Source organism: Pelodiscus sinensis, chromosome 3, assembly GCF_052426305.1.
Source record: "Pelodiscus sinensis isolate ZL-2025 chromosome 3, ASM5242630v1, whole genome shotgun sequence".
NCBI lineage: Eukaryota > Metazoa > Chordata > Testudines > Trionychidae > Pelodiscus > Pelodiscus sinensis.
Genome location: NC_143054.1, coordinates 79,563,169 through 79,587,916, shown reverse-complemented (window position 1 = coordinate 79,587,916; position 24,748 = coordinate 79,563,169). Strand labels below are relative to the sequence as shown.

The 24,748-nt window shown below is 40.4% G+C and overlaps 1 protein-coding gene across 8 annotated transcripts in view; it reads right to left on the bottom strand.

Annotated features, from left to right (window-relative positions):
* Positions 1–24,748, bottom strand: part of ARMC2 (armadillo repeat containing 2) — a 110,161-nt gene that overhangs the window by 68,764 nt on the left and 16,649 nt on the right. For 7 of the 8 annotated variants that reach the window (XM_025184720.3, XM_075923085.2, XM_075923086.2 and 4 more), the window contains 5 exons: positions 17,485–17,729; positions 15,983–16,055; positions 14,180–14,351; positions 11,760–11,967; positions 1,723–1,799 (listed from right to left, as the gene is read on the bottom strand). In XM_025184720.3, coding sequence (XP_025040505.2) covers positions 1,723–1,799; positions 11,760–11,967; positions 14,180–14,351; positions 15,983–16,055; positions 17,485–17,702 — 748 coding nt within the window. In that variant the 5' untranslated portion in view covers positions 17,703–17,729. Of the gene's footprint in view, positions 1–1,722; positions 1,800–11,759; positions 11,968–14,179; positions 14,352–15,982; positions 16,056–17,484; positions 17,756–24,748 lie in introns of all 8 variants that reach the window. The other variant, XM_075923082.2, reaches the window with a different exon arrangement.

The following is a 24,748-nucleotide window of genomic DNA, read 5'->3' as shown; positions in this document are numbered from 1 at the left end:
ACCATCTTGTTAGTCTTTAAAAGTGCTACATAGTCCTGTTTTTTGTTTCAGCATAAAAAGAAGTGATTCTTACACCCCATCCCTAAATTCATGTAAAAAGTTTGATCTTGCAAGCAAGAATGCAGTAACTTTCTGCACCTGACTAGTCATAATTAATAGTGTGAACTTTTACCCTCACACTGCAAATCCTAACAACCAAAATGTGCTGTAAACCTAAAATGCTCTTCAGCTTCATTTTCTTAAATCTCACGTACACCAGAAAAACCATGCAATCCAGAACCCAAAAGTCATATAATTAAAACCAGGTGGTTTCATACAGTTTCCAGACTACTTGAACCTCCTGGGGAAAAATCACAAGCAGTCTTTAATATACATTATTAACTGAAACAACAAAAATTCAAAGCGCAAAACATGGTTATAAAAAAAGGCAACAACAAAGCTTTGTATTTCTCAGTATTTAGACATTTTCTTAAAAGTGTTGGTGAAAATTAATAGTTTCAGTTACAGTTCTTTAATGAAGTGCAATTTATGATTCAACAATATTAGGATACTAAAATTCAAGCAAAAAGTTCAGTAAAAAGTTTGCCGTCTCAGTGGCTAATAGGTCTTAACCACAGCTTTGCATTCTGGTCACAAAAAATTACATGAATTAGTCTCTTTATTGGTTGATGTTTTTAGCATGTAGGTACAAGAGCCTTAGCAACACTAGCTTTAGAAAGCTACATACTACCTGATTAAATCTTTTTAGCCTATTTAAAGAATACCCTCTGACCACAAGGGCACTAAAGCTAAAATACACTATTTCCTCTCTAAAATGTTACAGTTATAAGAGTACTGCTGAAATCATATTTTGAAAATATCTACATTTCAGTGAAAGATTTTTGTTTTACATTTCCCTCCTGAGCTATGTACATCTGAGTTTATACCAGTCTCCCATAATTTATTCTGGTGATAGCTGAAGGAAGGCCAAATATGTGTGACCTAACAAAGATTCAGCATTTTATTTTATTAACAGGGTTCTTACTCACTACAATTGAAAATAAAGAGTTCTATTAGTTCATATGCCTTTTCCCTATACAGATTTCTGACACACACACACACGCTGTATATATATATATTATATAAAACATGAACAAACAACTGTAAAACCTTGAGCACCCACAACTTCGACAAAAGTCACTGGAAACTGGAGAGTGAAGAGCACCTCAGCATCTTCCAGACCAGGATCAAGCCATACTTAAAGAACAACAGCTTTAAAAACAGCAAACCAGCTGCTACAAGTTTACCAAGCATTTATATCATAAATACTGTAAAAGAAACATTATTTACTGAATATCTGATACGCAAATAACCAAATTCATACACTCTGTAACCTCAGCTGGTGTAAACTTGTATAGCCTCATTCTGCCCTAGATATTCATATCCTTTACATTTGGCAGTCCAAATTCTCAAGACCAAACATAAGAAAATAAGAAAGTTAGAACTTCTAAGTATGGAAATATCAGGAAATCATGTTTAACGGCTCAAAAGGTCAAATATTCTTCTACATATATCACATTTTACAAAAATCACTGTCCAGTGAAGCATAAAGAAATGAAGAGAAAGAAACACAGAAATTGAATCATTTCCGTTTGTGTGAACTTCACATCCATTAATGCAAATGGTGTAAGCAAAAAAAACAAACAGAAAAATGAATTGAGAAGAGATTTAAAAATATGATACCTGCTTTGTTTCCTGATTTATTCCAGTCAGTGAGGCTTAGATTTGACGAAGGCTTGTCACCAATTTTATTTTGGTCACTAAAAGAAAAAGGCACATGACAAAAAATAAAGGACAGGAACCAATATGTTTCCTTCTCCAAATGCAATATACAGAACACTGTATACTATAATTAATAAATCCAGTTCAATTATTATTTTTCCCAGTCATACAAATCAATTATATTTAAATATAAAGCCTTTCCATAACATTTATAAAGGGAAACTCTACAAAACCCAACAACATATTTACACCACAAGAGGTCACTATTCTGGAATTGAAAAACTGATGTTTCCATTTGTAAATATAAAAATGAAAGCTAAAAGAACAGACTGTACACAGATCTAGTTTTTATTCTGTTAAACTAAATTTGAGTTCATATTTAATTTTAAATGTATAAATTCAGCTCTTTACAGAGCTTTAATACAGTAAATATGAGAATGATTTGTGCTTATCAAAATAATGTATTTGCTAAAAGAAATTGAATATAACAGTATTCTTCAAAAACAAGGGGGAACAACTCATTTGATCAACAATCCCTCGTGAAAAATTTTAGTTTCCAAGTCTATGGGCTTGTCTACAGTAGGAAATTATTTTGAAATAATAATTTTGAAATAGCATGTCCCCACTATTGTTGATGTGAACACACTACCTTGACTTAGAGCCCCAAGAAACACTGGGGAGTAATTAGTCTGAACTACTTTGGGAAGAAGTTATTTTGAAATAGCGGCACCAGTGCATCCACACTACCACTATTTTGAAATAACTATTTCAAAATAGCATTACTACTCGTGGAAAGCGTAAGTTATTATTTTGAAATAACCAGCCTGTTATTTCGAAATAAGAACATAAGAACTGCCATACGGGTCAGTCCATCCAGCCCAGTATCCTGTCTGCTGACAGTGGCCAATACCAGATGCCCTAGAGGGACGGAACACAACAGGTAATCCTCACGTGATCCCTCTTCTGTCCCTCTACCTCCAGAGAAACAGAAGCTAGGGATACCATTCCTACCCATCCTGGCTAATAGCCATTGATGGACCTAACCTCCATGAATCTATCTAGCTCTTTTTTTAACCCTGTTAAAGTTCTAGCTGTCCCAGGATCACTTCTAGAGCCCTTTTTAAATATTGGCATCATGTTAGCTATCTTCCAGTCATTAGGTACAGAAGCTGATTTAAAGGACAGGTTACAAAGCACAGTTAATAGTTCCACAATTTCCCATTTGAATACCATATGGTCCCAATGACTTGTTACTATTAACTTTATCAATTTGTTCCAAAACCTCCTCTAATGACACCTCACTCTGGGACAATTCCTCAGATTTGTCATCTAAAAACAATGGCTCAGGTTTGGAAATCTCCCCAATATCCTCAGCCATGAAGACTGAAGCAAAGAATTCGTTTAGCTTCTCCACAATGACTTAATCATCTTTGAATGCTCCCTTATCATCTCGATTGTGTAAGGCTCCCACTAGTTATTTAGCTGGCTTCTGATGTACTTAAAAGAAAAATAACAGGCTTGGTAGTGTGGATGCTCCACTTGTTATTTTGAAAAAAAGTAAGTTCTCAAAATAACTCCCTATTATAGACCAGGGCCAAGAGAACTATTGCTCATTGCCTACAATGACTGTTCTTTTTATCCATATATTAATGCACTATTCCTATTGTACCATTCTCCATTGTTGAAGTAAAGTTGCTCCAAAACAAAATAACTAGAAACCAGAGTTTCCATAATAGTATTACGAGCAGTATTTATAGCACTAACTGAAGATATTGTTTTCATTATTCAGGTTCAACTACCTCTGGTGTTACCTTACCAAATTAAAACTTGCAATCTGCTGTAAACTATTTTGATATCCAATTATTTCCATATCAAAATGATAAGGTGGCTGACTTGAAAATTTCCTCATTTTTTAAAATATATTTTTCTAGCTCCCTCTCACATACTTTCTGCAGGATTAATTATTGATTCAGAGCGTATATGTTTTCTGGAATATCATTTAGAACAGGGGTGGAGAACCTCAGGCCCAGGGGTCGATCTGGCCCCTGGCTTGCCTGGATCTGGTCCCTGAGGCACAGCCTCCCCACCCCGTATTAGGGAGCATGCGCAGACACTCCAGCCCCCTCTCCCCCGCTGCCCATCCATGGGACTGGAGCACACAAAATCTACTAGGCAGGGCCCCTCTAGGTTCTGGTATGGGAAGGGAATGTCATCTTCTCAGCTGGGGGCCAAATCAGTGGGGTGTGTTTTTTGTTTGGGGTTTTTTTGGGGGGTTTTTCTGCGGGGGTTTTTTGGGGTTTTTTTCTTCGGGGGCTTTTTGTTTGGTTTTTTTCCTTCAAATCTTCTCTACTACAAATCCATGCTTCTCTGATAAGGGTAAGTAATAACTTTAAATACTTTTTATTTATTCAAGCTCTAATTTTCTGAAGTTTCCCTATTCTGAAGTGCTTATAAATAGCACCTACTTCTAATGATAATTTTGAAAAATTACCTGTCCTCCTACATTGGTCACTAATCATTTGCAAATTGAATAAAATGGTGAGCTCTTTAGTCTCTTCCCTTTTATTCATTAATTTGTAATATTCTGTCAATAGCTAAAAGCAGAGTTCCCACAACTGCACTGTCCATAACACACTGATCTGTTTTTGAAGATTGCCATGGGAGAACAAACTAGTTATTCATAGCTCAGTCAGATATTCTTTGATCTTCTGCAAAGTTTATCTTTTTTCCCTTAAGCATTTGAAAAGGGAGGAAGGTTGGAAGGGAGGAATTTTGCAAGTCTTTGGGGTAGGAACTATCTTCTTCTGTTTGCCCAGAGGCTAGTACAATGGGTTCATGATCCACAAATTGGGCACTTAAATGCAAGAGCAACGGAATTAATAAAAATAATAATAATAATATTAATATTTTTACTGATTGTAAAGAAATGGATTTCTTCAGTTTTGTTATAATGAAAGGTATTTTGAATAACTGTATTTATATTACCTATACATATTTTGTTCATCACTGTGAAATTCCCAAACAGCAGCACTAGATAGAGCCTACCAGTATGTTAGCTTTGTGTTTAAATTAAACTATCCAAAAGTTTAAGACGAAATGACAGAAGTTCAAATATACAAGCAACTTCAAGATGTAAAAGAGTATGTTAATGTGATAATACTTAAACTCTAGGGGTATGTCTACACTACCCTCCTAGTTCAAACTAGGAGGGTAATGTAGGCATACCGCACTTGCAAATGAAGCCCGGGATTTGAATTTCCCGGGCTTCATTTGCATAAGCGGGGAGCCGCCATTTTTAAAACCCCGCTGGTTCGAACCCCGTGCAGCGCGGCTACACGGGGCTCGAACTAGGTAGTTCGGACTAGGATTCCTATTCCGAACTACCGGTACACCTCGTGGAACCCTAGGAATCCTAGTCCGAACTACCTAGTTCGAGCCCCGTGTAGCCGCGCTGCACGGGGTTCGAACCAGAGGGGTTTTAAAAATGGCGGCTCCCCGCTTATGCAAATGAAGCCCGGGAAATTCAAATCCCGGGCTTCATTTGCAAGTGCGGTATGCCTACATTACCCCGCTAGTTCGAACTAGCGGGGTAGTGTAGACATACCCTAAGAGGCTATGCCAGCTATACCATCTTTACAACTGAAATTGCCAGAGAAACTGTGGATAGGTACTTTGTGCAACCTCAGAAATGGTCACCTGTTACATCCTCAGAAATGACAAAAAAATAAATGACATTTTAGCATATTTGGAAGTTTTAAGGAGGACTGAAATGGAAAGAAAATCTAAAATGAAGAAGAGATGACAAATCATAGTCCTCTAAAAGAATAAATCAAACACAGAAAACATGTATTGAACAACCTGGAAGCATATTTTACATGCAAAAAACCCTGCTAATTAAAAGGACTGCTCTTAATATCAGCATATAAAGGGTCTTTGGAGGACATCAACCCATTTTTTTTAAATGGGTCTTTCAAAATAGTTCAACACAGTATTTAGTCACCACCTAAATTGCAGTGTTTACTACAGGTTGGACACCTCCCTTGTCCAGCACCCTCGGACCCAAAAAAGGAAATATGCCAGACAAGAGGAGGTCCTTCCCAACATGATCCATGCTGCCCTGCTGCTACCTACACGGCTGTGGTCCCCCAAGCTGGAGCTCCATGGTTGCCACCAGGGCCATAGCTGCCGCTGCCAGCCCCCAACCTCCATGGCCAGGGCTGGAGCTCCATGGCTGCCACTGCCAGCCCTCGAGCGCTGTGACCAGAGCTTTGTGGCTGCCGGCCCCTTGCTATTGTCCAGCCACAGGGGCTGGAGCTCTCTGCTGTTCTTCCACCCCTCCCCCCTCACACAGGGCTCCCAGCTAAGTTGACACGCCCCTCCTCACTCCTGTCCCACAGCCTGACCTCCCTATAACCTGAGCTCTGTGGTCCTGCAGAACCACAGATACTGTGGACCACAGTCCTGGTTAAAGGAAGTACAACCTGTACAAAGCAAACCAGAAAATTCTGTGGTTCAAACTATTGGACACTCCAGTGTATAAGCTATAATGTGTCATGTGCATGGAAAGTTGAATAAAAACTGTCAAAATTATCAGTTTAATAAAGGACAAAATAAGTTATGTACAATGAGCTAAAATTAAACTATTTTAATATACCAGCTAGTTTTACAATTATCACTTAATAATTGAGAAGAACGAATCTCAAACTAAAAACAGTAGTTGACAAACTACTACTTGTTAGGAATTTTTTGGGAATCATGACTAATTACCAAACTCTTTGCCTTGCAAAATTGCATCACATCATGAGTTTGATACAACACCAGATACATTTTGATATGCTTTGAATATTTCGGTAGCAAAAAAAAAAAAACCCTTTATGCACAAATCATTTGGAACATTGAAATTAGATATGAAAAGTTGATTTGGACCACATTGATTCTTTGTTCTTTTTTGTTCATCTGTCCACTTCCCTTTTTCCCCCCTTGAGTACAGGCAGTCCCCGACTTACGTGGATCCGACTTACATCGGATCCCTAGATACGAACGGGGTGAGGCACCTCCCGCACATGCGCAGCAGCATTCCCGGGGCTCACTCACCTGGGTCCTAGGATCCTCCTCCTCCTCGGGCCGGCTCCGACTGGGGTCCCGCAGAGCTGCCGAGCAGAGGAAAAGTGCCTCCCCACGCCCGCTGCCCCCCCCACCCCCCTGCCAGCAACAGGCTGCCCCCTCCCCTGAGCAACAGGCTGCTGAACAGACAAAAGCAGCCTCTCTGCCCCTCCTCCCCTCTATACATGCCGGGGCAGCAGCGTCCCCGGGGCTCGCTCACCTGGGTCCTAGAATCCACCTCCTCCTCCTCTTCGGCCGGCTCCAACTGGCCTCTGCCTGCAGCAGCTGGCCACAGGGACAGGGATCCCGCAGAGCTGCCGGGCAGAGGAAAAGTGCCTCCCCACGCCTGCTGCCCCCCCCCGCGGCCTCGCATCCTGCACGCCTCCCCCCTCCCCCCCTGCCAGCAACAGGCTGCCCCCTCCCCTGAGCAACAGGCTGCTGAACAGCAGACAAAAGCAGCCTCTCCGCCCCTCCTCCCCCTATACATGCTGGGCTCCCTAGGCAAACAAAGACTCCACCAAAACAAACAAAGTGCTGGCCTCATTGTGTTAGCAAAAAAAGGACCCTCCTCCTAGAACCCTGGGTGGTGTGTGGAAATAAAGCTATTAGCTCAAAGCATGGTGCAGAGCTGTTTGGTATTTGATGAGTTACTCCTTTAGTCCTGAGTTTGTCACAGGGACAGAAATAGATGTGAAATCTTCTGAACAGGGGAACAGACAGCAAAACAAACATTAGAGGGGAGTTAACCTTTCCCTATGCTATCCAAAACTAAAAAAAATGCTTGGCTAGAGTTTCCCCTACAATATGTACCAGTTCCGACTTACATACAAATTCAACTTAAGAACAAACCTACAGTCCCTATCTTGTACGTAACCCGGGGACTGCCTGTAATCTGTTCATCTCGCTGACTGAAATCCCACATTCTTTTAGATTCTTTCCTCCCCCCCCCCCCTCTTTCCACGTTCAGGATAGAATAACTTTATTATGAAGTTATTGAAACAGCTTCATTACATAATGTTATCAGGTTAGAATTAGTGATTCATTATTTTACATAACAGAAATGATGCATTATGATGAATTTTGTGGACTACACTTATTACAAACTCTGCCAACAAATTTAAGGTAACATTTTACTAATATATTAGTAGTAGTTTTATTATCTACAGTAGTTACTATGAAAAAAGTAATCTTTTAGTAACATTTTCCACACCATAGTACTCAAAACATCTGTACTGATGTAAATGAATTTCTTGCCTAAGCATCAGAAAAAAGACTGCAGCCTGCAGCCCCACAAGCTCCAGCAGCAGCCCTGCTGTTGCTCACAGCCACAGCAGCCCTGCCAGTGCTTGCGATCCTGCAAGCTCTGGTGGCCCCAACAGCTGCAGGCTCTGTGGCCTCCAGTGATCCCACCAGCTTCCTGGCCCCACCAACTGCATGCTCTGGTGCCCAATGGGCTCTGCTACCCACTGGCCCCACTCATTGGTGCTGCTCCCAGCTGCCAGCAATCTGTGCGCTGGGTCTCTGTAGCCAGCAACATCCATGGTCTAGAAAAGGGCTGGCCAACCTGTTACTCGCAAGCGGCTCTCCCCCCCCCCCCCTTCAAGTGCAGCTCACAAAGCCTCTCCCATGGCTCGCGAAGCCTACCCTGCTCCCCTAAAAACGGCCCCAGCCCCCATTTCCCCATGCTCACCGTCTGGCATGGCAAAGCAAAATGGCGCCGGCTAATGGGAGCCTGAGTCTGATGTGGCCAAAAAGCCACCCAGAATTGTGTTTAAAGGCACAGCATCCTTTTCCTTTTTTTTTGCTCGACAACTCCCTCCCCCCACCCCCCGGCTCTTTGCGTTGTATCCCTAACTATTGTGGCTCTTTGCCTTTAACAGGTTGGCCACCCCTGGTCTAGAAGGACCATGGATGCTGCCGAACCACAGAGGTTCAACCTGTAATAGGCCAATGCCCTTCAGACATTTAGTGCATGAGGACGCACTGGCGAGGCAATGCAGGAGTGATCCTGATAACCTGCGCTTTGTCCCTCTTGATGTTTACTAGGACCCCACTGATGAGGAGGATCAGAGGAAATGTGTACAACAGTCCCCAGGACCATGACAGGAAGAAAGCATTGGAGCGGGAGTCCTTGCACAGACCTTTCAGGTTTTGCTCCTGGTTTCCTCAGAAGCAAAACCAAAGGCACTTTCAGTTTAGCCTGGTGGCCAACAGATCTACTTATGGAGTTCCCCACCTCTGGAAGATCATTAAGGCACAATGCCAGGTGGGGAACTCCATAAGTAGATTTGTTGGCCACCAGGGGTGGCACAACCACTAGTGGTGAGAGAAGACTCTTAAAATCCCTGCTGAAGCGATCAGCTAAGGTATTAGTAGCACCAGGAAGGTGGCAACATCCAGATGGATGTCATGCCTGATGCAGAAGTCCCAGAGAAGGAGTGCCTCTTAGTAGAGAGTCGTGTAGTGCACTCCCCCTTGACTGTTGATGTAGAACAATCAACTCTGTGTTGTAAATCAGGACTCTCACAACTCTGCCCAACAAGTAAGGCAGGAAGCATATATGACCCAGGAAAAATCAATACATGAAAGTATGTATCCTTCAGGTTGACAGTAGCACACCAGTCTTCTGGATGCAGAAAGGAGATAATGGAGGCCAAAGAGAACATGTGAAACTTTAGCTTCTTTAAGTACCTTTTGAGGTTTCACAAGCCCAGAATGGGACATATACCACCCTGGCATTTGTGATGAAAAAATATCAGGAATAGAACCCCCTGTTCCTGTATGAGGGCAGAACCTCCTCCACTGCACCCAGCTATAGCAGCTCCTGAATTTCCTGCATGAGAACACTCTTGTGAGAAATGACCCTGAAGAGAGATGGAGAAGAGAGTGGAAGGGGTAAAAAGAATTTGGAAACGATCCTGGTAATCCTATGTGACATCACATCTAGGACCAAGTGGTCTGAGGTTATAACTGTCCATGCAGAGAGGAAAAAAGAAAGCCAGTTGGACAAAACTGGGGAAATGGAATCCAGGGAACAGTCTTGTGGGTTGCCCTCAGGTGCACCATCGAAACAACTTTTTCGCTCTTTGCTTGGAGCAGGTTGGAAGGTGAGAGATTGGAAGGTGAGCGACTCGGGTGGCATATATGGCCCTTGATCATTTTGTACAGCAGGTTCTGCCAGGACAAGCTCCCTGGTCTCTGAGCCAGTTGCAGTTCAAACAGGCCTGAAACATAAAGCCCCAGGGTTTTCAGGATGGTTCAGGAATCCTTCAGTCCATTCAGCTCATCATATTTTGCTCCACAAACAGGGCCTGGGCAGGTCCTGTATCGAGTACTGAGCCTTAGAGGACAATCCACAGAGGAGCAGCCTGGAAGCACACTGCATGTAAATGGTGGATGCCATGGTACAAGCAAAAGAGTCTGTCACATCAGATGCTGCTTGAAGAGCCTCCCTGGCTGTGGCTGTATGCTCCTTAAAGATTACCCAGAATTGTTTTTGGGAACCTTCCAGGAGAAACTCTTAAACTTGGCCACAGTTTGCCAAATACTAAAGTCATAGAGGCCAAAGAGACAAGGAAGATGAATAAATTCTGCGTCCAAACAGGTCCAGCCTCTTGGAGTCATTATTTCTGGGGGTAGTTTGGGGTTGTCCTTGACACTCCTTCTTGTTACCCTACCCACCTCAACTACCAGGAAATTAGGGGCCAGGTAGTACACAGATTGTGCCCTGTATTTGGAACAAAATGTTTATAGTCTGTCGTTTTGGAGAGGGGGTTTACTTTGATACCACACTACACTATAGCTGCAGTAGAAATGGATTGCAAGCATAGTTTCATTTGCCTACTGAAACACTGTACCTGTGAAGTCACTGCAGACATTGAACAGTAGGAAATGAGCATGAAAATAAAGCTATTTAAAAAAACAAACACTGAGGTGGCTGAGAGGTATAGAGTGTCTAGATAGACATTTTAAACCTAATAATATATCCTGAATGTTAGTAGCAGATCCATAGCTTTGAAATGTTAGTGATCAAATAAAATGAGAAAGCATATACTCAATTACTCAATTACTTATACTTATACTCAATTAAACTTTATTTTTGTTACAAGAGGAGCAAGTCTGCTGAGTGTAATGGGGGGGGAATGTTTTTACTGAATATATCATTTAGTTATAGTAATACTAGATTTACTCAGCATTGTTTGGATTCTTAACTCAATTTTTGGTTTTTTTGGAATAAAATAAAATTAAAATGTACATACTTCATTTAAATCACTGTTCTGGGATGGGGATGAGGGGCTCACTATGCAGGGAGAGAGGCCCCTCTAACCACAGCAGCTTGGTCTCAGGTGAGAAGTGCCTCTCCATGACCTCTGTAGCATTAGCAGACACAGATGGGGGAGGGGATGCATGTCCCCTGGGTGGGACGGGTCCAGGTTTGTCTGCCCCCTGCATTCCCCAGCCAGAAGGAGGAATGCAGAAAATTACTGTCGCATTCCCATCTCTGGCCCCCTGCGGTCTTTATACAGTATACACCCCTGCTTTCCATCCTATATCCCTTGATGCCCCCATCTGGTCGTTATAGAGCAGAGTCCTATCTTTCCGTGTTCAGAGAAGCAATCCCATTGCAGGCACATCTCATTTTCCTGGCACAACCAAAACCCTTACCTTGCTTTAAGTTATAAGAGGAAGCTGCATATTGAATTTGGTCCTAGCTCTTACCATTTAGGAGGAGTACTTGAACAAGCAGACAGACACACATACACACACACACTCAAATATATAGTAGATCAATTAATTTAAACTCACTATCTTTGAATTCTAGCTGTTCTACATGTTTTGATGCATGACATATTATGCATTTAACTGACTGGAAAGAGAAAAAAGTAAATACTAACCTTCCACTTTTGAACTGCAATGGAGATGTTGTTACTGCCCCTTTTAAGAAGTCTTGCTCCTCGGCCTTATTATGTTCATTGTAAACTAATGGAATACCATCATCCTTGGCACTGGAGCGTGGATTTAGTTCTGCTAAATAACTTCTGTTACTTCTCCTTGAAAGATTATCCATTGGAGCTGGTTCTTCAGAATTCACCTGCTCCTTATCTACAAAAAGTAGGAATAAACATGTTGCAAAAACATTCTTACAAGATGGAAAAACAAATTGTACCTCAGACTATATTTCCTATTATTGCAGCAAGCAGACAAATTAGAGAAAATGTGTCAAAGTATCTAAAACACAATGCTCTACTTTGCATCAGAGATTTTTAGACATTCATTCTTTTCTAAAAAAAAGAATTTTTAAACGTATCCAATATATTTTAGGCTTTTCACTGTTTAATTATTTTGAAACTTTTCATTCGTCCTAAAACTAGAATGTATCGCATTTTTCAGTAGCAGTGTTAAGATTACTAGCCAAAAATTGGATATAAAAAGTACTTTAAACAGTAAGGAGTTATGATTAAAGGAACACTTCCAAAGTTAACATTTCCCCAAAAGTAACCTACACTAAAACCAATATAAATGTTTCCCAGATACTGAAAAATGTATTAGTCCTGTAAAATAAAGGTTGCAACAGAATTAAATTATCTTATCAACTAGACAACAAAGCAACATCATGGTGCTGAGATCTATGGATCAGATTGTAGATCGGTGCACAGGATAGGAGGGCATAAAATCATAGTGATATTAAACATATAGAGAGCCTTTTTATATGTTTATTTTGGAGTAAGATCAAAAAGGGATAAACAGATTAATACTGACATACACTCAGTGCTTTACATTAGTTTGATTATTATATAGAATATCTTGCCATTATTATATTCCAAATAACTCCTCATTATAAAGTTTTTAAAGATTTTTTAACTGTTTTCAGGACAGCTATGCATTATATGTAATTCTTCCTCCACCCCATGAACTAAATAGGGGAGGCGGGGGCTCTGTTGTCTCGCTGCACCAGCTCCCTCGGCATATTCAGCAGCTATTCCTGGCAGGCAGGCCCCGAAGCCACTCATGGATGCTCCCAGTGCTGCACAGCAGTTGCCTAGGAACGTGCCTGGATTCCCAGGCACCCACTGCACGTAGCAGCGTCCCAGGCAGCATGGCTGGAAAAGGAAAGGCTTTGGCACTGCCTCTTCCTTTCCCTACCCAGGCCAGCAGGGGCACTTGACCCTTTGTGCCCTCCCACCAGTTGCCTTACCTGTATCTAGGTAGTTATGTTAGGCTAATTGGTCTATAATACCCTGAATTTTCTTTGCTCCTCTTTTTAAACACTGGCACTATGTTTCCCTTTCTCTGGGAATCTAGGGTGTCATCTATCCTCCAAGACTTCTCAGAGATATTGCTATCCCTTCTGAGATTGCTTCAGCTCATTCCGTATGTAACCTAGCACAATTTTCATCAGGTCTTGCTGACTTGAATACATCTAAGTATTTTTTTACATTTGCTTTCACTATTTTGGCTTGTGTATCTTTTCCCTGGTTGTCAATATTGTGTTAAATACCTGATCACAATTAAATTTACTGGTCAATGTTCTCTGTAAGCTGCACACTTGTGAGGCTTCTCAGGAGAGATTAAAATGCCACCCAGCTGATTAGCAGAGCTCCCACAGCTAGTTATTTTTCTACTGGTCGTGCACATTCGGACATGCCTTGGTGCACATCAACATTTATTCTGATAGGAGGGAACACTGATCCCAATGTATTTAAAAAACCTCTTCTTATTGCCACTTATTGCTAGGTGTAACTCATTTTGTACCTTAGCTTTTCGGATTTTGCCCCTACATGCTTGTGCTATTCTTTTGACCATCTCCTTAGAATATGCCCACATTTCTACTTTCATAGAATTCTTTTTTTTTTATTTTCAGATCATTAAATAGCTTCTCATGGAGCATTATTGGCCTCTTATTATCCTTCCTACTTTTCTTTCACACACAGAGATAGTATTACAAATGCAACAGCAAATTCTCTGAGAAACTGCCAGATCTCCTGCATTCCTTTTTTCCCTTCAATTTTCTTTCTGTGGGGCCTTACTTGCCAGTTACCTGAGTTTGTTAAAGTCTGCTTTTTTTAAATGCATGCTCTTTATTCGGCTGCTGTCACTTTTTCCTTCCCCTAAGATTCATGAAATCTGATTTCACGATCATTTCCACTTAAAGTGCCTTTTTTGAGTAACAGACACTTAGGAACTTACAGACTTAGGAGCCTAAATCATGTTTTAAAAAGTGAAAGTCAGCAGGGCTTAGGGACCTAAGTTACATTTGAAAAAAAGAGACTTTTTTACTCTAAAATTAGATTTAATTATATTGAAGTGTTCTTACTCTCATCAGGAAGAAATATTTTATCTGGAAGGAGATATCCCTGAGAAGCTGTTCTACATAAGCGTGCTCGGGCACTGCTGACTTTTCTAACTTCCACTGGGTTCACTGGAGGCTTCGGGAAGGAAATGGATGAATCTTCATCTTTTGTAGATGATGAAAGTAGTTTTGGCTTCTATTACGAAAAAAGATAAAGATCAGTTTTTGCAAGCTGTCAGATTCCATTTGTATTTCCTTATAACTTAAAATTAGCAAAATAAAACTGTATTCAAATGGATACTGTTATATTATTAATAAGCAGATATGCCATTTTCTATAACATACTGTCCTGGGCGCACATCCTTGAACTCAAGGCTACTGCAACTCCATATATTAGATACTGCAGACCAAGTAAAAGTTCCATCTGTACAAAACAGCAGTCCATGCGTTAAGTGTCCACGAATTCACCACCTTCAGGGCTCCGCTTTCTACACTAATGCTCCATAAAATAGAGTCCAGTTGAACTACTCTGTTCTAATTTTTAAAGCTCTCAATGAGACTGACTCTAGCTACCAAAAGATTGTCCTTGTTACCTTAATACCCATGACCTCCAACAATAGCTATTGTCCACTGGATCAATTATATTGTCAACTGACAGAGGCAAGCTCATGAACATGGAAGACAATTTTCATAGCAGCTAGACCTAGACTATGGAACCCACTCTTAAAAGATATAATGACAATCATGGATCTCATAACTTTTAAAACTAAATGCAAAACTCATTCCTTTGACTTGACTTTCCTCGGTAACTTATTTTCACTACCTCACTAATTCATCAAAAGGCTCCACTTTAAACTAATATAGTAATTACAATAATTATATAAAAATGCCTAAAACCTCATAGTTTAAGCCATATTTTAAAGGTTAGAACTAAATAAAGGCATCTTATTCAGGTAATTTTTTTTCTTTAATATATCAAAATAATTGTAAAGTTATGGAACTGGAAATGGACTCTTTAAAATTTCCCAAAGAACTCAATATTGTGAGACCTGCTATTATGAATAGAGATATGACTAATGAATTACTGAAGAATGCTTGAACCACTGATGTTACTGATTTAACACACAATGTTCTACTTCATCAGACAGCTTAATATTTCAAAACTTTCATGATCTAGTCAAAGACTAATCTCAACTACAAAACTAGCATATCTATAAAATAATTCAGCATTTTCTCAAAAGAAGGCATCTATATATGTTCTTAAAAGTAACTATCCAATTTTAAATGTTACTATTTCAGTTATCCAGAACTATTGTACATTATAAATTACTCAGCCACACTTTTCAATTGCAAGTTGCTGATCAGCAATTTCTAATTTCCTTTTCAATGACAGTGCTGATTCTTAGCATTTTGCACTTCACTTGACCCTGTTTTCACATTTAAGAATGCTACTGTAAATGGGGTTAGAAATCTATACAGGAATATTTAAAAAGCTAAAATACTGTGAAAGAGACAAGGTGAATAAGTTAATATCTTTTATTGGGGAGAAATTCTTTGAAAGCTTGTTTCTTTTATCAATAGAAGATGTTTAATAAGAGATATTACCTCGCCTACCTTTTATAATATTATAGGACCAACACAGTTACAACTTTATAAGAACAACTTGCATTCTCATTTTTGGAAAAAAATTACTCATTCCCCCTCCCCTCCACACCCCATTCTAATAAACCACACAAAACATCCCTTTAACCTTTTATACCACTGCAATGGTTGATAAAATTCACTATACTTTATTTCAGCACAACATTCTTTTAAATAAACACTCACATGGTCCAGTGGGCTGAGACGTGTTCCAGAAACTAGTCTTGAATCACCTGATTCAAAACTGGAAGCATGGAGACTAGAATAAAAAACAAAACAAAATATTAACCAAGACCCCATTTCATTTCCCCATACAATCTTCTTCCCCACTGCTTTTAAACAAATGGGAACATCTTATCTGCAATACTGTTCTTCTCCCATAATCCTACAGATGCTATTAAACTGTGGGGTCAAATAGAATATAGCACAATGGATGTGGGGAGGAAAAACAGAGGTCTGCCTGCATACTGACATCCTCTCCTACTTACTGTGTGGACAGATACTGGAAAAAGGAATTGAAGCTGCTTGAAGATCTATAATTCATTGTAACTTCACTACAGCTGCTTCTGAGCACTCATGAGGGATGGATGCAGGCAATGGCAGTGCAGTTCCTGCAGAAGCCATGCTGCTACATAGAGGGAGGTCAGAGAAAGCAGTCAGTTCCTGCTTCTATTACAGAACTAGATCTTGCCTTCTGGAAACTATAGTAAGCCACAAGCCTCTTCCACCAGAAGACAAGATAGCCAGTCATTAGGGTTGCCAGATGGGTGAAACAAAAATATCGAACACCCTTACCCCCCCCCCCCCCAAAAAAAAAAAAAACACCTAGAAGAAAATTCTGTTGAAGGGAAAAAAAGGGGGGTGGGGAAGAGACCAAAGTTGCTGAGGGAAAAAAAATTAAAATAAAACAGCATTAAAACAGCATGTCCCCTTTAAGAGTGAATGCAGGGATAGGAACAGGGGAGCGGTTGAGTACTAAGACCCAGGGGAAGCATTGCTTCCCCTTGGTCGGCAGCCATTTTGTGACGGCAGCCCTGCAGAACTAGGTAAGCATGGGGGCTGAGGTCGGGGGGCTGGGGGTGTTGGGAGCCAGGAGGGGTTCGGCGGGGAGAGGGGGAAGAGTCCGGGCGCTGAGTGTTTGTAGGGTTGCCAGGTGCCCGGCATTTTCACCTCCTGGCTGAGAAAAAAAAATCAGAAAATACCAGACATTTTAGGTGTCCAGTATTCTCTGAATTTTTTTTTTTTACTAGACAGAAGGTGAAAATACCAGACTGTCCGGGTGAATAACGCATACCAGGCAACCCTACCAGTCATCCCATAAAGAAATTAATCCAAAACCTGTTTAAGCATTTGGAACTGCTAGAGGAGTCTTCTGAAGTAAACATTTTTAAAAGGCTTTAGAAATATTTTATGGAAATGGCGAGATACAGAATCTTCTTTTACACCGTACTCTACATACATCTTGGTGTAATGACTAACACAGTCAGTTTCAAGTCACAGGAACTTCCAGGACAGACAGGTTAACCATGCTAGTGAATAGAATTAAAAGATGAGAAAGTCTACACTGCCGATTAACATCCTAACACAGGAACAAGGACCATACATATTATTATAAACAAAAAAACAAATAAAAAAAGCAAACCTCTTGCTGCTAAAATATAATAAAAATAATCATAAAATCTCTGTACCTGAAAGTGGAAGGTGGTCTATTATCTGGTGTTCGTGAAGATGCAGATCCAAAAAGTTTCCTTTGGTCCTCTCTAGGTGTAAATGGCCTTTGAGTTCTTAAAGTCCGTAGCGCATTTCGTGCTTCATTTATTATCTCAGCACTGGTCTTCTGCTTAGGTACTGAAGGTCTATAAAATGGTTCTGACTTTTCTACATTTTTATTCTTTGAAGACTGCATTCTTCAAAATTTCTTGCAGGAAGCACTCTGTATAGGAGGCCCAAAATACAATACTGCTTGCAATTAAATACTAATTCAGATATTAATAAATATTTCCGTTATCCACATGTAGTTAAAACAGGATTAAAAAAGAACAAAACTTGAAGCCACAGTGAGGGCAGAAAAAGTATTCTCAGATGCCTTTAAAAATATCATTTTACCACTGGAGTACAAATATTGTTCTTCCCGCTTCATTTTTCAAACCTATAGAACAGGGTTGGGGAACCTTTTTGAGATCGGGGGGCCGTTGACCCACTGAAACATCAGTCAGGGGCTGCACACAAGTGAGAAACAGAGCATAGGGAGGGCCCAGGCTAATAGATTTTGGAGCACCAGCATGGTCTCCCCAATGCTATGGTTGGGAGGGGAGGGCAGCCGTGAGCCTTGGGGGCCAGATCCAGGCAAGCCAGGGGCCACATCTGGCCTTCGGGCCTGAGGTTTCACAGCCCTGCTATAGAAAATACTTCACATTTATATAACGTGTCCAACTAAGAATGTCTTTAATAAGAGAGAAGGGAGTTTAAAAACCAAACCAAAACACCACACACAAAAATCACAATTAAAGGCTGCAGTGCTTTTAGTGTCAAACATCATAGTTTCCAGAAACCACAGAAAAATTCATCAAATATCACTTTCAACATCCAAAACTTGATGATTCAGTAATGATGCAGGAACAAGACAAAAAAACATGAAATAAAAGTTTTTCCTGATTATAATCTTAGAAAACAAGTAATGGAAGTTATCAGTGTTATCAAGTTCTCTACTGTAACAAGCTATAAGAGATGTTACCTGAAAACCGCAACTGTAAGCAGAGCCAAGTAAAAGCAGAACATTTGTTTTGTTAAGAACATTCACATATTATACAATGAATGAAGATCTAACGTTGCCAATCAGAAAATGATCCCACACGTGTATCCTTACAGAGCCACTGAATGACAGGTTTTGCTTCCAAAAATCACCAGCTCTAAACAGTCAGTCAGTATCTCAGTTCAGATTTTTGCAGACATCAGTTTTCCTTTTTCAACAGGTTCACTAGCCGCATTCACATCAGAATTCTGCATGAGGCTGAAATACTGCTTATTCATGGTACCTGTGCCTCTCTCATGGCTCCCAGTTCCTTATTCAAAGGCCAAAAGTATTTTAGAATATATCAATATAAGATGAAATTTCTAAAAACAAAATCAAATGAATGTGATAAACATTTAAACCACTAATGTATTAATTAATTGTAGAGCTGAGTTATGACTCTCTGTACATGAAGAAATAATGCTCAGGTCACCCCAAATGAGACATCCTTGACATGCCAGCTGTTCTGAAAGACCTGGGACAAACCACTCCCTGAGCCAAATCATTGTTCCTGAGCAATATACAAGCAGTCCCCGGGTTACGTACAAGATAGGGACTATAGGTTTGTTCTTAAGTTGAATTTGTATGTAAGTCGGAACTGGCTCCAGATTCAGCTGCTGCCACTGAAACTGACCAGGGGCTGACTACAGGAAGCCGGAGGCAGAGTTGCTCTGCCCCCAGCTTCCTGGAATCAGCCTGATCAGTTTCAACAGCTGCTGAATCTGGAGCCTGGGACAGAACAGCTGGGGCGCTGCCCGGTAGGTTCCCACAGGACCAACCCGGCAGCACCCCAGCTGCTCTACCCGAGGCGTCCCGCAACAAAAGCCTGGTCTGCTGGGCGGGGGGGGGGGGGGGGGGCGGGCGGGCGCACTAGCTGCGCCCCCCCCCCCCCAGCAGACCAGGGAAACCCGAGCAAAGCCCAGGCAGCAGCTTTGCTCGGGTGTCCCTGGTCTGCTGGGGGGGGTCCAGCGGCTTTGCTGGACCCCCCCAGCAGACCAGGGAGACTGGAAGAAGCTTTTCTCGCCCCGGAGGACACGGGTGGCGACCCGCCGCCCGTGAGCTCCGGGGCGAGAAAAGCCCCGTTCGTAAGTGCGGATCCAACATAAGCCGGATCCGCGTAAGTCGGGTACTGCCTGTACTGCAAAGTTACACCTAAATCCCCATTCCAGATTGTGCGCAGGGCTTGAAAACGGAGCTAGGTTTGAATGGCTATATTAGAGAAAATACATACTAGGCCACATTAAGTTAACATCCCCATAATGGTCTTTCCATTATGAAGAAGATATGCCACTCCATATGCTGAATTTTTATTTTTGGTCTGACAAATATATTACCTCCACGTTTTAATGTTTGTTTGCATTGTTAATGAACATGAAACTCGTGTAAAAAAAATAAAGAGCAACAATCAACTTGCAAATCAAGGTGTAATGTTTTCACAGATATGATAGCTATAAATGAAGAAATCTATTGGGAATTTTGTTGTTAGATAAATTAAGAATAGGAAACGATTAAATGTATTGAATTTTTTGTTAAAGATTTACAGACATTTGTTCTTAGAGTTGTGTGTTTTGCTCTATACACAACAAAAATAAAATGATTAGGCACAGTTGGTCCCAAATAAGCATGTTTATTAACTATATACAAAGCCTAGCTTAATGCGTAGCTGCTCTGCTGAGTGGTTTCTAATGGCTTCTAAAGTATAGAAAAAGGTGACCGTCACTAGAATGCCAACAAACTATTTAAAAGAAATACTAACCAATTTCTACATACTACAATTAGTTGAACTAGGTAGTGTCTTTGCTGCTGTAGTCGTCTCACGACAACACAAATGTGGCATGGTACACTTTAATTGCAGAACTCTATCGCCACCTCCTTTTCTTTTTAATTTCAAAATTCCAAAGAAATGCCAACCATAAGTTTGACCAAGTCTATGAAGACATACAAAGCAATTCACAGAAATGTGCATTTCCAACAATTTCAGACCTATAATGACAATTTTGCTTTAATGAATTCTATGGTTCATGCAAATAATTTTAAATATTGATGCTATAATCAAGTTACACAGAAAAGTAGGGCAGATGAAGGATTTTTCTGAGGGATAGGCATTTCATTTTTGCCTGAATAATGAGCAAACAGTATTTGAAACAATGCATGTCACAGTTTGAGATACATATACAAAATTAATCTTGTTCTCTTTCAAATCACTTGCTATAATGCAAAGAAATCTCTGATGGAAATAGCTTAGTGCCAAATTTTTGAATCTTTCTATGATCATACTTAAGTGCAAGCGTAATGAGTATCAGAGAGGTAGCCGTGTTAGTCTGAATCTGCAAAAGCGGCGAAGAGTTCTGTGGCACCTTATAGACTAATCGAAGTGTTGGAGCATAAGCTATCGTGGGCAAAGACCCACTTCGTCAGATGCATGTAGTGGACATTTCCAGAGGAGGTATAAATATGCAGGCCAGAATCAGGCTAGAGATGACCAGGTGGATCCAATCAGGGAGAATGAGGCCCACTTCTAGTAGCTGATCTGGAGGTTTGAATAGCAAGAGAGGAGAAGCTGCTTTTGTAGTTAGCTAGCCATTCACAGTCTTTGTTTAATCCTGAGTTGATTGTGTCAAACTTGAAGATGAACTATAGCTCAGCCGTTTCTCTTTGAAGTCTGGTCTTGAAGTTTTTTTGCTGCAGGATGGCTACCTTTAGCTCTGCAATTGTGTGTCCAGGGAGATTGAAGTGTTCCCCTACAGGTTTCTGTATATTGGCATTCCTAATATCTGATTTGTGTCCATTTATTCTTTTATGTAGGAACTGTCCAGTTTGGCTGATGTATATAGCAGAGGGGCATTGTTGGCGCATGATGGCATATATTACGTTAGTAGATGTGCAGGAGAATGAACCAGTGACGGTATGGCTGATCTGGTTAGGTCCTGTGATGGTGTTGCTGGTGTATATATGTGGGCAGAGCTGGCACCAAGGTTTGTTGCATGGATTGGTTCCTGAGTTAAGAGTTATTATGGTGTGGTGTATAGTTGCTCGTGAGAATATGCTTCAGGTTGGCGGGTTGTCTGTGGGCGAGGACTAGCCTGCCTCCCAAGGCCTGTGAAAGCTTATGCTCCAACACTTCGGTTAGTCTATAAGGTGCCACAGAACTCCTCGCCAGTAGTGTAATGAGTAAGATGCACCATTCATCATTAATGAAATGTGTACTAAAGTGATGTAATCCACTGCACTTGTTCACGTTGAAATTACAAAATCAGAAGTTGTTATAATAAAATATTTTATTGCAATTAATTCATAAACTTGTTGCTGCTGTTAGTGCTGATCACTTGTGATACCTATATGTAAACATGATTAAGGGTTTGTACAAGACCTTGTTTTGAACAGAACCAACATATCCCTGTGAATTTCTGTACAGAAGTGCTGTATATTTTGTTATGGTCTTCCACTTCCATAAAGAGGTCTTTATAGTTTGTAATTCTGACATAACCAACTATTGTAGTAAAGCTCCATCTCTGGCTCTCATCTTCTTCTGGACGAGAAGATTTTGATAAAGTTATGTGTGTAGACAGGCCAGTAACAGGGGTTCTTAGATTCTGAGGTGGATTTGTTTTGTTTTTCCCCAGGCCAGAGAGGACCATTAGATCATTTAGGCTGATCAGCTATATATCACCATGGAACTTCATACTGTTATGTTTGCATTGAGCCCATAAACAATTTATGTTTGTCTAAAGCAGATCTTCTATCAAGAATGGCATGTATTCCTAATTTCTTGGCACCAAGAAATAGAAAATCCACCACATCTCTTGGCAATTTGTTCCAATAGTTGATACACCTCACTATTAAAAATGTGTATTTAATTACTACAGTGAATTTGTCTGGCTTCTGCTTTTAGCCATTGTTTCGTTTTGTATATCTATCCTGGATTGAAGAGCTCATTAATGCCCAGTATTTTGTCCACGTGAAGGTCTTAAGACACCATAATCAAGTTATGTCTCCATCTTTTTTGATAAATGCAACAAATGAAGCTCTTGACACTCTCACTGTAAGGCATTTACTGCAGCCCTGAAATCATTTGCTGCTTTTTTCCTGTACCTGCTCCAATTTTTAAAATGTTTTAAAAATGTTAACATCAGAACTGGAAGCAGTACTCCAGTATGCATCAATGTCATATACAGAAATAAAAATCACTTCCTATTCATGTCTCCACTTACACATCAAAGGATCACATTGGCCTTTTTTGCCAGAGCATTAGACTGAGCATTCACGGTTAGTTGCTTCTCCATTTCATTAGTGACTTGGATAATAGGAGTGGAGAGTCCACTTACAACACTAGCAGATGATCCCAGACTGGGAGAGGTTGCAAATACTTTTGACGGAAAGAATCAGTGTTCAAAATAACTTGATAAATTGGAGAACTGATCTAATAACACAGAAGTGGAAAGTACTAAATTTACAAAGGAAAAATCAAACATAAAATGGGGAATAATTGGCCAGGCAGCATTATTACAGAAAAGCACTTTTACATATAGGGTTATAGTGGATCACAAATCAAATGAGTCAATGTGATGCAGTAACAAAAAAAGCTAAATATTCTGGAATGTGTATAATATATAAAGACTCGAGATGACATATAAAAGACTTAGGAGTAACTTTTGTCTTGCCTTACTCAGCCCTGGTGAGACATCAGATTCTTGAGGTCCCTTTCATCCCTGCATTTCTGTGATGTCTAAGTCCTTTGTTCCGAGTCAATGCTTTCTAGGACAGTCCACCATTCAGTATAGGAAGCCTGAACTCCTTTTTTCTAGATGTATTAAACTATATTTTATTTTAATCCAAATCACTTTCCGGGACTGCTCTGACCTCATCATTATTTACCACTATGCCTATCTTTGTACTATTTACAAGTTTTATCAGCAGTGGTTTTATATTTATTTACTGATGATTGATGAAAATGCTGAAGACAACCAGGTCTAGTACCAGTCCCTTTAGAAACCCACCAGAAATACCCATATTCAAATTATTATTGGCCCCCTGACAACTACTTTGAGACATGTCAGCCAATTCTTAATCCATTTAACTTGTGCTTTATTGACATAGTTCTAACTTCTTACCAAGAAAGTCATGTGATACTAAGTATATTATAACTATTCTTCAGAGGGTCTTAGACTGCATTTATCACTGCAGTATCTGAGCACCTTTCGGTAGCGAATTAAAGCAATGTAACTACACATCCGTCACAAAGTATTTGTTCTTTTATCCTCTCCCCAGAGATATCGTATATACAATGGAGTCTCTAATTGGGTAGGGTTTTAAGGGTTCTTTTTAATTACTTAAATATACCTGTTACTATGAGTTTGCATACTTTTTTTGTTTGTTTGTTTGTTTGTTTTTAAATCAGGCAAAAGGGGACACTCAGAACTGATGTCAAGCTAACTGGCTCATAGTTACCTAGGTCAAACCGCTTGCATTTTCTGAATGCTAGTATATTAGTATTCTTCCAGTCTACCAGAATTTAGGACACAGGCTGCCTTAACCAACTTTTTTTTTTAAGATACCCTAACTCTTGGGTGTAGGTTCTGCTGATGGCCTGGAAACTAGCTCATCAGCCTGGTGTGATACAAGCACCTCATGCTGTTTTTTTCTAAATATAGAACAGAAACGTTTATTGAACATTCCCTACACCACCATTAACAATTTCACTATATCTAGTTCATGGCCACATTTTATAACATTATTAGGCTTTTTTAGTTTCTAATATTCTTTAAAAATGTATTCTTATTTTCAGGGCTCGACAAGCGGTGGCAAGCCCCGCTCGCCAGCCACGCGGTTTGGCACACTGCATATGCGCAGACCGCACTGCACATGTGCTGATTGCACTGCGGTGCTGTGCCGGGCTAAAATCTACTCGCCACGGGTGAGTAGATGGCTCTAATTGTCGAGCCCTGCTTATTTTTCCTTAGACTTGCCAACCATGGCATCTTTACCTTTCCTTATCAATTTTCTACTCTTCATAATATCTAATAGACAATGATTACCATCTATTTCCCCCCTTTTCCATATTTTTATTTATCCATATTCTTCTAATTGCTGCCTCCACTTTGACAATGAACTAAGACGGACTTTTTAACCATAAGTTGTCCTTTTTCTTGATTGTGGAAGCA